This window comes from Crocuta crocuta, unplaced genomic scaffold, assembly GCF_008692635.1.
Source record: "Crocuta crocuta isolate KB4526 unplaced genomic scaffold, BGI_CrCroc_1.0 scaffold7, whole genome shotgun sequence".
Taxonomy (NCBI): domain Eukaryota; kingdom Metazoa; phylum Chordata; class Mammalia; order Carnivora; family Hyaenidae; genus Crocuta; species Crocuta crocuta.
In genome coordinates, this window is record NW_027531904.1 from 11534806 (window position 1) to 11548217 (window position 13412).

Consider the following 13412-nt stretch of genomic DNA (forward strand, 5'->3'; position numbering starts at 1 on the left):
GCCAGAGGCTGCCCCGCCCCCAGCCACTCACCCTGCAAACACGGTGCCCACTGCCGAGAAGAACCACTCGGGGGAGTTGAAGCCGAGGATGGCCACGCCGTGGGCCCGCTCCAGGCCGAGCTCCAGGACCAAGGCAGACAGGCCGGGTCAGCCGGTTCGGACGGGGGCCTGTCACGCCCAGTGGGGCCCCTTCCAGTGTGCAGGCTGCACCCAGTCAGAGAACACCCCGGGCCCTTGCCGCCCCCCGGGCCCTTCCCGCCCAGCACACCCCGCGGCCCCACTCATCTCGAACGTGATCACAAATGAAAAGCAAATGCTGAGGGCCCGCGCGGGACGGGCCCGGGACATCCCATCCGCCCAAAAAGTGTTAGCGGCTCCGCAGTTACTGTGTCTAAAGGCTTCCAGGAGGGGGTCGGGGAGGAGGCCCCGGAGGGCCCAGCGCTGGCGCAGGTCTGGGGAGGGGCCTCACCTTCAGGAAGCCCTTGGCGGCTCTCCGGGCGAGCAGGTAGTACTGGGAGTAAGAGATGTCCTCCCACACGCCCTGGCTCTTGACGCTCAGGGCGCTGAGGCTCCGGTGCTTCTCCAGGGTGCTCCAGAACATCTGGTGAACGGTGTAGGGCGGCTGCGGGCAGGTGGGGTGGACACGCAGGTGCACGCGGCCGTCCCTCCGGGTCGTCCACAGCGGCTTCCCTGCGGGGTGACACCACAGCTGGGATCGCTCTGGCTCAGCATCACCCCCTGGCCCCTGAGCCTCCCTTGGGCCAGGACTTCGGTCCCCAGACTGCTTTGGCTGCTGGCAGACAGGAAGGAAGCAGTCTGACCGCCCTGAAGGGTGGACAGGGCTTAGGGATGCAGCGAGGAGGCGGTCGCCTCGGCGACACCAAGGCCCCTAATGCCTGCTCCCGGGCAGGCAGGCTGGAACTTGCCCCAGGCTGGGCTGGCTCCCAAGATCCCGCCTCCGCCTCCTGAGAGTGGGCCCGGCACAGACCCAGCTGGACAGGAATGGCAGCCGTCCCAAGGGGCCGGAGGAGCCCGGACTGTCTCTCAGCAACCTTCACTCACTCTTGCCCAGTGCCAGGCACTGTGTGGAGTCCCTCCCGTGGGGACCTCATCCTGTCTGCACAACAGGTCGGTGGCCTTGACAGACCCGGGGCAGCGGCAGCGGCAGCTCAGAGAGGTGCCATCATTTTCCTGAGATCACAGAGCGGGCCACTGCTCGCACTCGGGGCAGCACCCAGCCTTTCAGGGTCAGGGGCCCAGTCTGTGTGGAGGGTGGGACCAGATCTGCCATTCAGTACGTGGACTCTGGGCAGACCACATAACCTCTGCGTCCGTTTTCTCGGGGGAGAGGTGAGGGTTCAGTTCTCAGGGATGATCAAAAGAAATGCTGTAGGGGCGCCTGGGTGGCTCAGTCGGTTGAGCGTCCAACTTCGGCCCAGGTCATGATCTCACGGTTCATGGGTTCAAGCCCTGCGTTGGGCTCTGTGCTGACTGCCAGCTCAGAGCCTGGAGCCTGTTTCAGATTCTGTATCTTCCTCTCTCTCTGACCCTCCCCTCCTCACACTGTCTCTCTCTCAGAAATAAATAAAACATTAAAAATTAAAAAAAAAAAGGCATATATGAAGGAACCCAGGCACATAGTTGGTGCTCAATAAATGCACACTTTGGCTTTTCCACGTTCTCCAAATTCTGAGGAGGCTTAGACAGGTGGTTCTAGACCCTTTTGTCCCTGGGTCAGGACACTCACTGGGAGCAGACGGCTTGTGGGGGGGGCCACATGGGGGACCCAGCCGCCGATGCCCTTCTGAGGTGGCACACCGACCTGTAAACCACCCTGTGGGGGGGATGCCCTTGTCTCGTGAGTTGCACGTGGACCTGAGGTTACAGACAGAGGTGAAGACCCCAGGGTAGGATATATGGTTCCTCCTTCTGTCGGGGCCTCAGGCCGGACGGGAGCACGGAGTGCGTGTGGTGGCTGGTGGGACACTCAGCGGCACTTGTGCGGCCGGCGTCCCCCACCCCAGGCCACCTGCAGCCTGGTCCCAGCACCATTGGGTGGGGCACTCCCCTGCAGTCCCTGCTCCGACTTCTCTAGCCCCTCCGTACATCTAACCCTGCACTTTGCACAGGTCAGGGTCAAGGTGAGGTGGGGCAGAGCTGACCCAGGGTCAAGTTCAGGTCCACCCTTCCCTGCTGTGTGGCAGGTGCTTCTCCAGAGTCCATTTCGGTCCTGCTGAGTGTGCGGGCTGGGCCAGGACCCCGGGGACCCAGACCCTGGCATGGCGGTGGTGGCAGCGTAGATGGTGGTTTCTCACCAAGTTAAACATGAATCTGCCAGACGAATCCGGCTCTGCTCGAGAGAAACGAAAGCACAGGTCCCGCAGAGATGCGGTGCGAACACATCACCTGTCGCAGGCAAACATGCACACAGCCAAAGGGCATTAGCCGCGAACGGAGAGGCTCACAGGGCCCTTCCGCACCACGGACCCCGACGCAGCCTACGACGGCAGGAGGTACAACCTGGCCGAGCCTCAAAGACGCTTTCAGGGAAAGAAGCAAACGGCCACGGGGAACCGTCAAGGAAGGGCTGAAGTCACTGCTGATGGACACGAGGGGTGTTTGGGGGGGGGCGGGTGGAAAGGTCTAAAATTGGACGGCGGTGATGTTGATGCAACTAATGCAAATAACTGAAAAAGGGGCGCCTGGGGGACTCAGTCGGTTGAGCGTCTGAGTCTTGATTTCAGCTCAGGTCACGATCTCACGGTTTGGAAGATTGAGCCCCATGGAGGGCGAGGGGCCCGCACTGAGGAGCCTGCTTGGGAATCTCTCTCTCTGCCCCTACCCCACTTGTGTTCACCCTCTAAATAAATAAATAAATAAGAAGTTTAAACCAAAAAAATAATATTTGTCAAAAAAACCCCAAATAATTGAAAACATGAATTTTTTTCAATGACAACATTAAAAAGTATCACATCGAAGGGGGTAAATCTGATGCCACACGGCTCTGCCTCCGTGAAGGAGCTCTGAGGCCCAGGTGGCTGACGGCCCTCTTCCCTCCTTGGCCCACAGCGTCCTGGCACGAAAACCAGAGAAGGTGGATCCTCCCCGCGGGCTCCTGCGCTCACCTGTTCACCCTGTTGCCAAGATCAGCCGTCGGCTTTATAATCTGTTGTTAAATCCTCCTTTGGCCAAAGGTGTTAACAGTTTTTTTTATAAATCACAGAACAATGCATATTTGTTCTAAGAAGCAGGAAACAGCATAGTAACGTGTGCTATAAACGGGGCAGGCCACGCGAACCCAACCCCGTAGGTAACGGCTCCGGACGCCTCATGCACGAGGGTCAGACTTTCTCTAGTCGCTGGTGATGCTGTTTTTTCTCAGAAGGACAAAGCAGGGCCTGCTACGATTGTTAAGGGCACTAAACTCCGGTGGGGGGGGGGGGGAGCAGGTGGGTCCTGTGTCGTTGTCCTAAGGAATAGTAACTCGGGCCCTCCTGGGAACCCCCAGGGTGGAGTCTGCATCCCCACAGACCACCGTCTCGCTCGCTGTCCAGAGCCTCTTTCTGTTCCTGTGTTCCTGGTGAAGACCCAGCCAGTGCAGGGTTCACGAGGGACGGCGCCTGCCCCCCCCACCCGGCCTCTGGGCCAGGGAGGAACAGGGTGGCAGCGACTGGGGGGCAGGGCCCAGCTGAAGGGGCAGCCACCCGTGGCTGGGGAGCTGCCGCCCAGCAGGAATGGACACCGAGGCTTACCCAGTGGCTGGGAGTTGTAAATGTTGGCTCATACTTCTAGAAAACACCGTGTGGACCAAGTCACCCACCCTTAGTCCTATGACCCCAGTAAGTCCCTGGTGGCGTGTGGGAGGGTGTGGCACACATCTCAGCTGACCTCCCTCCCCCAGACACTCAGACAGCTGCAGCTTTCGCCTTTGTTCTAGGCTCCCCAAAGAACGAGTTCTAGAAGTGTTCACTGGATCAGAAGGAAAAAGCATTTGGACTTTTGGTGGACATTTTAGACAGGGCTCTCCTGTCCCTGCCCCTGACTGCCTTCCCTGGTCAGAGGCCTCACCTCCCGGTGCCCACGCTCCTGCTCCAGAGCACAGGGGATGGAGAAGAGAAGGGCTGTCTGGCTCTGCACAGGGGCGAGGCCCGGGGCTTCACCTCCCGCCCCTCTCGACCCCCAGTTGAGAGTTCTGGGGTTCCCAGAGCAGCCTTCCTGAACCCAGATCTGACCTGGTCAGGAGCCTCCCATGGACCCCTTGACCACAGGCAGGTGTCCCCACTGTGTCCTCTAAGGAAGGGCCTCCCCAAAGGGCTCCTGACCCCTGTGACCTCGGCACAGAGCCTTCCTCACAGCCAGCTTGAGGGGCTTTCGGGCCCCCCACCCCCCACCCCATTGCCCTGCTGGGGCCCCTCTCCCCGCCTCCCCCGGAGCCTGCATATGAGAGCCGTACCAGCCCCAACTGGGTCCTGCAGGCCCGGGGGCTCGTGGCAGCCTGCCAAGGCTCGGGGCCTCAGCCTTCTGTGCCGGGTGCCCAGAAGGGAGACAGACGCATCTCCCAGCCTGCGGTGTCTCACGCTGCCCTTTGTCTCCTCACGGCCATGACTCCCAGCTCGCAGCCTCGTCTTTGTCCAAGGAGAAGTCTCTGGACCTTGAGTCAGAAGCCCTGTTCTTAGCAAAGTGGACAGAGCACTGGGAAGGGCGCGCGCCCACAAACCTGAGCCGTGGACCCCAGCGTGTCCCCCAACCATAGGACTAGGCACGGAGCCCCACACCNGCGGGGCGGGGGTGGGGGGGCGGAGTGGAGGCTGAGGACCTCCTGGAGCCCATGGCCACTTCCCACGCTCTTTCCGTCCCTGCCCGTCCTCATGACAACCTCCTCGGACGCGCTGCCAGCCTGCCTGCTGACCTGGGTCTCTCGGAAAGTGGAAAGCGGGAAGCAGCAGACATGTCCCCAGGCAAACAGATGGTGCTCACTACTGGCCGGGGTGCAGGCTGGGAGCGTGAACTGGGGCTCGCAGGCGACACGTGTCAGCCGGGTCCAAGACGGAGTCAGCTTCAAGGCAGAAATCACACTTCCAGGAAGTGCCCACGGGACACGAGCAGAGATGCAGAGACGGCACCGCGGTCACTGGGGTCCAGCAGTGTGTGGACACACCCTGGGCGCGAGGTCAAGTGCAGACATGTGCATGAGTGTCACACTCGAGACCTGCGCTCGCGCGCGCGTGGCCTCAGGAATCTCTCCCCGGTCTCCGCTAGACTCTGCCCGCTGCACCCACGCCCTGGCGGCAACACAGAGAGTGTGATGCGCATTAGGGATTCAGACCACCAAGGATGCGGACAGAGACTTTAGCTGGGGGCTGGGGAGTGGGTCGGGAAGGAGAGGGCTGGAGTCTGGGGGAGGGGCAGGGACAGCCAAGGTCACAGCAGGGCAGGGCGGAAGTGGCACGAGACCTCAGTCTGCCCCGGTGGCTGTGTTGCACCCATAGGCTGGTCAGTGAACGGGGTGTAGGCCTGGGGGGTCCACAGTCCATGCCCCTGGGGATGCTGTTGGGGGCGGCAGAAGTGGTGCCCAAGCCCCCTCTGCCACGGGGAGGGACCCAAACCATAGTGGTTCCTGGGCTGATGGCAGAGACGTAAGAAACCAGGACCACCTGCCAGTCCTTTATCTTTTCATTATTTTTTGTTTTAAGTAGGCTCCCCGCCCAACATGCGGCTCAAACCCACGACCCTGAGATCAAGAGTCACGTGCTCTACCGGACGCAGCCAGCCAGGTCCCCAAGCTGCCCCCGCCCCCCACCTCAAAGTTCACAGGGACACAGATCTGCCAGGCCCAGGCTCACTGCTACAGTAACAGCCAAGGGCACGGGCAGGACCCAGCCAAGGTCCCTGTCACCCAGGAAGGCCCCCTAGATCCCGACTGGACCCAGCTCCAGAAGGCACCCCAGCCGTTCGCGTGACAGAGAACCCAGCTACCCAGCAGAGGGCGGCCAGCAGCCGACAGCCCAGAGCACAGGGAGAGGGTGCGGGCTGAGCGCCCGCTGGGCCTTCCCAAGGCCCGCCTGCACTTCTCCCTCCCAGCCTGCCTCTCCCCCGCCCTGCCCTGCCCTGCCCTGCCCCCTCCTCCCTCCCCCCTCCCTCTGTGTCTCTCTCACTTGGGAGCAGGTCACAGCCTGACCCTGCCTGTGTCTTATCAATCGCCCATTGTGCCAGGGGCGGCTGGGCGGGCGGGGAGCTCTTCTCCTTGGGGCTCTGGCATAAAAGCACCTGAATCGCAGAGGAAGTCACTGTCAGGTGTGTGGGAAGGAGAGCACGGCCCCGCCTGTGGGAACTGGCCTAGAACACGCCTGTTGTACTGGGAAGGGGGCGCTGGCCCTTCGAGAAAGGTGCTTCTCCTTCTCCCGGAATGCTGCTCCTGAGCGCTGGGCCCGGACGCCCCTGACGCAGAGAGCCCAGTCGGGGACGGATGCCAGGGCTCCCGCTCCATGTGGGGCCCTTGGGGACGGCTCTCCCCCACGCCAGGCCCGGACCCAGATAAGGACAGGACAAGGCCTTGTACAGAATGTACTAGAATGTGCTTTTGACTCCACTGTCTGAGGTTTCCCCCAAAGTTCAGGGGAGAGGCCCGCACCGCCTGCTGGCCGCTCGCCAGCCTTCCTGCCCGAGGGCCAGGAGCTGTGGCGTTGTGGCCACTAAGCACAGAAACCGTGGGTAGAACCCTGCCCTCCCCGGGCCTCAGTTTCCCCATCTGAATTACAATCTGGAGGGACGAGGTGGTCTCTGGGGGCCCCTCCAGGGTCACTGTTTTAGCTCTTTTGTCCTTGCCCCTGGATTCCACCTGTCCAGGCCTGGACCTGCGGGGGGTGGGGGTGGGGGGGTGACGGGGGCTGTGGGGCCACTGTGACGGTCACACTCATTAGATGCACACGGGACCCCGAGCCGTCTCCACCGGCTGGAGAGAAGAGAGGTCTGGCGCGGGGTGAGCAGCTCAGCACGAGCCCTGGGGCCCGGTGCTCCAGGCCTGACACACGCAGGCAGGGCCGGGCAGGGAACGGCCAGGTAAGGGACACCCAGGAGGGGTCTGGACAATGTCCAGGCAGGGGCTGCATGGGCACCTTGGTCCCTGGGTCCCTGCCTGACACCCAGTAAANAGGCTGAACTGAGCTGTCTTCTGCCTCCCATCGTCCCCAGCCTCAGGCTGTGGGCTCCCCAGGTCAAGGGTGGTATCTGTCTCCTTCCCGCCAAAGAGCAGACATGCCCTTGAAGCATTTGGGGAAGGCAAGAGTGAGAGACAGAGCAGGGCGCCGTGTACCCCTTGACCCACCAGGGGCCTCATGGGGCTAGAAACCCCCAGCCTCAGGGCTCCCCAGTGGGTGTGGGGAACAGGCCCCATCCTCAGCAGCGGCTCTCCCGACCCCCTCCCCTTCCCTGTGGCCTTGGCCTTGCCCTGCTCCAGCTGGCGGTTCATCATGCTCAGCTGGAAAGAGCTAGAGAACAACGTGTCTCCAGGTCCTGGCACAAGGCTGCCTTCGCGTGAGGGTCAGATTCTGGCAGCTCTGTGGCCCGATTCAGGGGGCCCACGCCCGCCGCCCCCTCTCCGGCCTCCCACCTCCTGCTCAGAGCCCAGCCTGGGCAGGAGGGTGAGGACCTCCGAGCTTCTGGGAACTCAAGGGGACCCAGGTAGGCGCTCGTTCCTGAAGGCAAGACTCCCAGGGGGGCTGCTAGCCCCGCAGCGACCTGGAGGGGAGGCAGGGGGTGGCCAGGCCGGGAGGGGACAGTACTGTCATCTAGGCCCAAAGAGCCAGCAGCCAGTTGTGAGTTCTATTTCTTACTAGCTGTGTTACTCTGAGAAACTCACGGAACCTCTCTGAGCTTGGCTTCCTCCATCGATGGGGACACTACTACAGCGCCTGCCCCAGGGCTGCTTGGAAGATAAACTGAAGAATACAAGTGACCCCACAGCACAAAGCCCAGCCCGTGGCACAAGTTCAGTGCACGTCTGCCCCTCTTCTTGGGGGGCAGCTGTGCGGGGGCGGGAGGGTTTATTCCCCCTCATAGCCCTCCAAGCCCCCCCCCTTACCCCCCCCAGGGCTCCTTCCCCCTCCCCCATGGAGCCGGGCGCCCGGCTCCTGGAACTGCCAGGGAGCGTGGAGAGAAGGCCCCGCGGCAGGCAGGCACCTGGCCAGGCACGTCACCACAGCTGCTCCCCAGAGGCGCAGGGGCTGCAGGGGGGAGGCTGGCAGAGCACCAGCCACACGCCAGGCCCGTGGGGGCTGAGGAGCTGCCCTCCTTATGCCTCTTCAGGTCTCTTATCATGGCATGGTGACCTTTGCCCCTGTCCTCACAGCAGGCCTGTCATCCCCCCAGGAAAGCCGGGCCAGAGGAAATCTGGGGGAGGGTCCCCAGGCCTCCCCTCCCACCCCTTGCCTGGTTCCAGGGGCCCAAACGCCACCTCAGACACTACCGCCTGCTCCCCACAACCCACCTCGTCTAACCCGGAGGAAGACACCAGGTGGACCCAGACCGAAGGTCGCTCTACAAAGACACGCCCGCCACGGAGGCCGCCGCCAAATGCCGGGGCCAGGGGCTGCTCTGGGGGCCAGGCCTGGCCACCCTGAGGGGCTCAGGGGACTCACACGCGGGAAGCCCGGCCCTTCAGGGGCAGCTCTTTGTCCCCAGAGAGGTGACACCGGACAGGCGGCAACAGTGGACCACCCCAAGGACAGCGCAGAACTCGGGAGATGGTTCTGGAACCCTGTGCGAGGCACTTACTGTTTCGATCTGTAACTTGTGCTGTTGCTACACTATTGTTGCGAGCCCAGCAACGAGCAAGCTGTGTTACCACGTCCTGATGGCTCTTCGTGGTACAGGGTAACTGCCTCCCTTACAGCGCGATTACACGGGGGTGAAGCGGGTGGCTTTCCAAGCCTCCAAACACACTCCGCCAGCTGCCACCCACCAGCCTCGCCCCAGGCGACCGGGGCTCCGCCAGGTCTGTGGCCATAAGGAAAGGGGTGTGGTGGGCCCCCCCAGGGTGTGGGGGTATTTCCGCCTGCCCTGCCCCCCCATCCTGTGGCTCCCCGCCTCGCCTCTGCCGGCAGCCTCCCCGCCTGCTCACCTGAGCAATCCAGCTGGGTGTCCCTCGCCTCCTCCGGGGACAGGAGCGGGAGCGCATGGCCGAGGGACTCTTTGGAGAGTGTCTGCCCATCAGCCGGAGAGCTGCAGGGGAGGGGAGAGAACGTGAGGCCCGCAGGGCCCGGCCCGGCTTCCCGCTCCGCCCACGTTGGCACCCTGGCAGTGCCGCTGGCCTCTCCACGCCTCGCAGGCAGCTCTGCGTCCCCACGGGGGCCAGGGAACAAGACTTCAGTAGCTGCAGGGCCTCGCCGCGGGTTCGTTCGTCTGTTGGGCCGCCCTGCGCAAGAGCAGGCTCTCTCTGGACTCTGTCCCCATCCAGACAGATTCTGAGCGTGAGGGCCCTCCTCCTCCCTCCCACACCCACCAGGCCTCAGGCATTGAAAATAGTTACGCTTAGAAGCTCAGAGCGCAGCTGAGGACGGTGCAGGGCTGTTCCGGGTCCTATGCAGGCCCGGGGGGTGGGCCTGCGGGGGTGCCCTAGGCCTTCGCCCCGCGGAGAGGATGGCTGTGGGCCAGAGAGCTGTGGCCTAAAGCCTCCTCCCTTCCCAGGCAAGGTTGCTCTGGACAATGACTCTCCCTTCCAGCCAGAGAGCCCCAGGGGCCACAGGGGCTCCATTGTCAACCTATTAACCTACAGCAGCACTCCTCCTCAGGGCTCAACTGGCCAGACCTCAGCCTCCTGGGTGATGATGAGCAGATGGAGTTCAGTACACACCTCAGTCAGGTAGAAATGTAGCTCCACACAACTCCAGGGACACATTTCACAGACATTTGGCCGTGCAAACCGCACCTACTGGAGTTGTGCAGTGTGCAGCCTGCACAACTGGTCATGGCAGTCCCGAAGGCAGGGCCCTGACTCCAGGAGTCCCATCTGCCTGTCACGGTGGGGCTAGTCCCACCCCTACCCAGTCCCCAGGCTGTTGGGCCAGTTACCTGTTTGTCACAATCGGCCTTGGTCCTTGCTGGTACTGCAGGTTCAAACTAAATTTGCCAACACACCCAGGCCCACCAGGCAGCAGTCTGCTTAAGAACCTGATAGGTTTTAAATCAAAAGACGTCAGGAGTTTGTGAAGGGAGGGGGGTGGGGACAAGGGAGCTGAGCTGGCCCCCTTCTCGGGGACGTTGTGTGTGAGCAAGTGTCCCAGGGAAGCCCCCGAGGGATGAAAGGGCATGACAATTTCTGGGGTGGGGCTGCACCCGGCAGCGGGTTCTGAGTGCACGGAACTTTCCAGCTGACTTTGGGTCATCGGTCACCACCATTACTCTGGGGTCCCAGAGGGGACGCTGCCTCCACATTGGGACAGACAGGACTGTGCTGATACAAACAGCCCCGAGCTCTGGGTGCAGACACCTTGTGGCCGAAGGAGGGGCCCCCACCGGCAGCCCCCCCCGGCCCCACGCAGGCTCCGTGAGCCTGGCGCCACGTCCACGCTGTCCCGGCCGTGCCCGGAGGACGAGTGAGGCCAGCGCGGGGCAAGCCTGGCACTTACAGCGGGGCAGCCTTTGAAGGCAGCAGCGGGCAGCTGGCCCTCAGCCGAGCCGAGGCCGCGCCCGCCGCTCCTCGCAGACGAGGCTCTGCGTCCTCAAAGGCACGGGCAGCATTTCCCCCACTAATGTAATTTGTGTAAACTGACAGCTGAACACAGACTACAGGAAAGGACAGCCACCCAAGGACGCCGGGAGACAAGCGTGCTCATCACCACTAGGACCTTCCGCTCGCGGAGGCCCTTTCCCGCGTGCCTGGCTCCCAGCGCGCCCACCCGTCCCTAGAGGCTCAGACGCCCTGGTGTCCACCCCCTTGTCCTGCTCTGTCCTCTCCTCGGGGACAGGGTGGAGCAGGTCGCCTCCCTCTGCTTGCCGTGACGGGGCCACCTCACTCATCCCGCGGGTGGCCCACGTTGAGCAATAGGGTCTTACTCAACCACGAAACCGTGTGCCTGAAGGATCCCGGAGGCCTGAGTACGAGAAGGCTGAAGCCCACCTTCCCGAGTGGGAAGAGCGCGCCCTTTCCCTTGCCGGAGCCTTCGAGAGCCGGTCCCCTTCCGGGGACGTCACCCTCGCCCACCGACGGAGCCCAGCCTCCGGGTGACCTTCCTGCTCTCTCGGGCCCTGTGCCTGCGGTCCCTGGGCGGGAAGCTGGGGGCCGCGGCCTCCACAGTGGGGTTTGTCATCCTCGCCGGAGGGCACGTGACGTGGGGCACGTCCCCGCTGCGCTGACCCCTCACACACACTCCTGTGCTCTGGGCAGCAGGGCGCCGGGAGCCGCTCAGGGACCCGCAGGCCAGGTAGACGCGCCGTTATCAGCGCCACGGCCAGACGCAGGTCGTTAGCACGGTGTTCCCAGCCTTCTGGAAAACTACGCTGCTGCCCGCACACCCCACAGGCCGCTTGCTTCCCCGTCCTGCACAGGAATCGAAGGTCTTTAGCACCCGCCCAGCGGCTCCGGAGCGAGGAAGCTGTCGGAGGGCGCGTGTGCGCCAACGCACCGTGCACGTGGGGCCCGGGCGGGGGCCGGGGGCGCCCTTCCTCTCCTAACCGTCTCCTAGCTGTCTCCTCCTCGCTTGCCAGAGGAGCTGATGGGAACGGAGCCTCATTCAGCTCCTCCTTCAGGGAGCCCTCAGGGAACATCCCCAACACTCTCTCACTCACAGCCTTTGGACTCAGGGTTGGGCTTTGAAGGCCACACGTGGCTTGGGAAGCCCCCTGAGCTGCCTGTCCACGGGCCCTGGGACACAGGGGTGCGGACCAGAAGGCCCACAAACTTGTGTCGGTAAACACACAGGCCCAGAGGGCTTTCCCAGGGGAGCCCCTCCCGGATGGGGGTTCATCTCCTGGCTATTTCGCTGGTCTTTCTTCCCTTTCAGCCATTAGCAGCCAGGCCACTGTTCTGTACACAATAGGTGCTCAATAAATGCTTTCTTGAGACGATGTAGCACTGAGGTTCGTCAGAATTGGCCTGCCTGGGTTCAGTTCACCTCGCTAGCTGTGTGACCGTGGGCAAGCGGCCACACCTCTCTGAGCCCCGGTGCTCCGTGGCAGCCCCGTGGCCGTCACGAGCACGTGTGAACCCTGTAAAGTGCTTTGCGCACATCCGCTCTCATCGTGCTGCTGGGGCCGTCACGGTCCTTAGGGGAGCCGGGAGAAGACAACGCTGTGGCACGACTGGGGGGCGACCTCGTGGGGTGACTGGGGGTCCAGCACCGTGTGGAGGAGGTGGGGCCCTGGTTCCTTACACGCTCCTCAGGATGCAGCCGGCCGACCTGAGCAGGAGGGTCTCGGGCATGGTCCCCACGGGGCGGCGGCCCCTCGGGCTCACCCAGGGCAGCGCAGGCCTGGCAGGGAGCTCATTGGCCCCGGGAGGCCGCCCTGCAACAGACACACGGCGCGTCAGGGCCCGCGGCCCGGCTGGGAGGGGCCGGGCGGGGCTCGCTGGGCAGGCAGGCACCCGACTCANCAGGCTGAGCCCAGAGTCCTCGCCGCCCGGGGCTCCCAGGGCCAGCCTGCCCCGCGGACATGCAGTGTCTTCAGTGGGGGGGGGGCACACTTCCCCAAACCTGAGGGGCCAGGCTGGGGGAGGAACAGCACCCCCCCAGGTGCCCGGCTGCTGACGACACCTGCCGCGCAGCCTGCCTGACCTGCTTCCTCGGGCCCCTGCACCCCTCACGGGGCCCACTCCCCTTGCTTCTCTTTGCCCCTCACGGCCTGTCTCACCTCGAAGATCAGCCCCCCACAGCTCTCTCAGGATCTCGGGTTCCAGGCAGAAGACCTCCCGGCAGCGTGGGCCCCAGGGGGTCCAGAGCCTGCGGCCCCGCGCGCCGTGGCCAAGCCGTCGTGAGGGTGGCGGCCGGTGCCCAGCTCCAGGTAATAAGGCAGCGGGACCCGCCCCAGGCCGCCCTGCGGCTGTGGGGGAGGCGTGGCCCCGACACCTCTGACCGCCTGGCTCGGGCCCCGCAGCCCACCTGCGGGCCTTATGTAAGTGGGTGGGAGGGGCCTGCCATCTCCTGCCCATGGGCCCCGCACCCAAGCCGGCCTGGGCCCCTGAGACTGCATGGGAGCTAATTTCTGGTCCTGTTTTGCCTTTTTAACTTTTCTTCAGTAAATGCACCAACCGTGCCCGGCGCTGCGTGCGCCCGGCTCCTGGGGCCCCGCCAGCAGCCCTGTGACGGGGCTTTTACCAGCTCTGCGGCCCGAGGCACAGCAGGGTCCAGGCCCGCGGGGGGCAGAGCAGGGATGGGAACCGGGCGCCCACACCGGCTCCGGGCCAGGGCGCTCCCGCA

General features: G+C 63.8%; 1 protein-coding gene across 1 annotated transcript in view; it reads right to left on the reverse strand.

Annotated features, from left to right (window-relative positions):
• Positions 1-11763, reverse strand: part of ACSBG1 (acyl-CoA synthetase bubblegum family member 1) — a 22959-nt gene extending 11196 nt beyond the window's left edge. Inside the window, exons 1-4 of the mRNA XM_077774290.1 lie at positions 11117-11763; positions 9119-9399; positions 470-690; positions 32-120 (exon numbers count right to left, since the gene is read on the reverse strand). Of these exons, the coding sequence (XP_077630416.1) occupies positions 32-120; positions 470-690; positions 9119-9399; positions 11117-11763 (1238 nt within the window). The remainder of the gene's footprint in view (positions 1-31; positions 121-469; positions 691-9118; positions 9400-11116) is intronic.
• Between the last annotated feature and the right edge of the window lie 1649 nt (positions 11764-13412).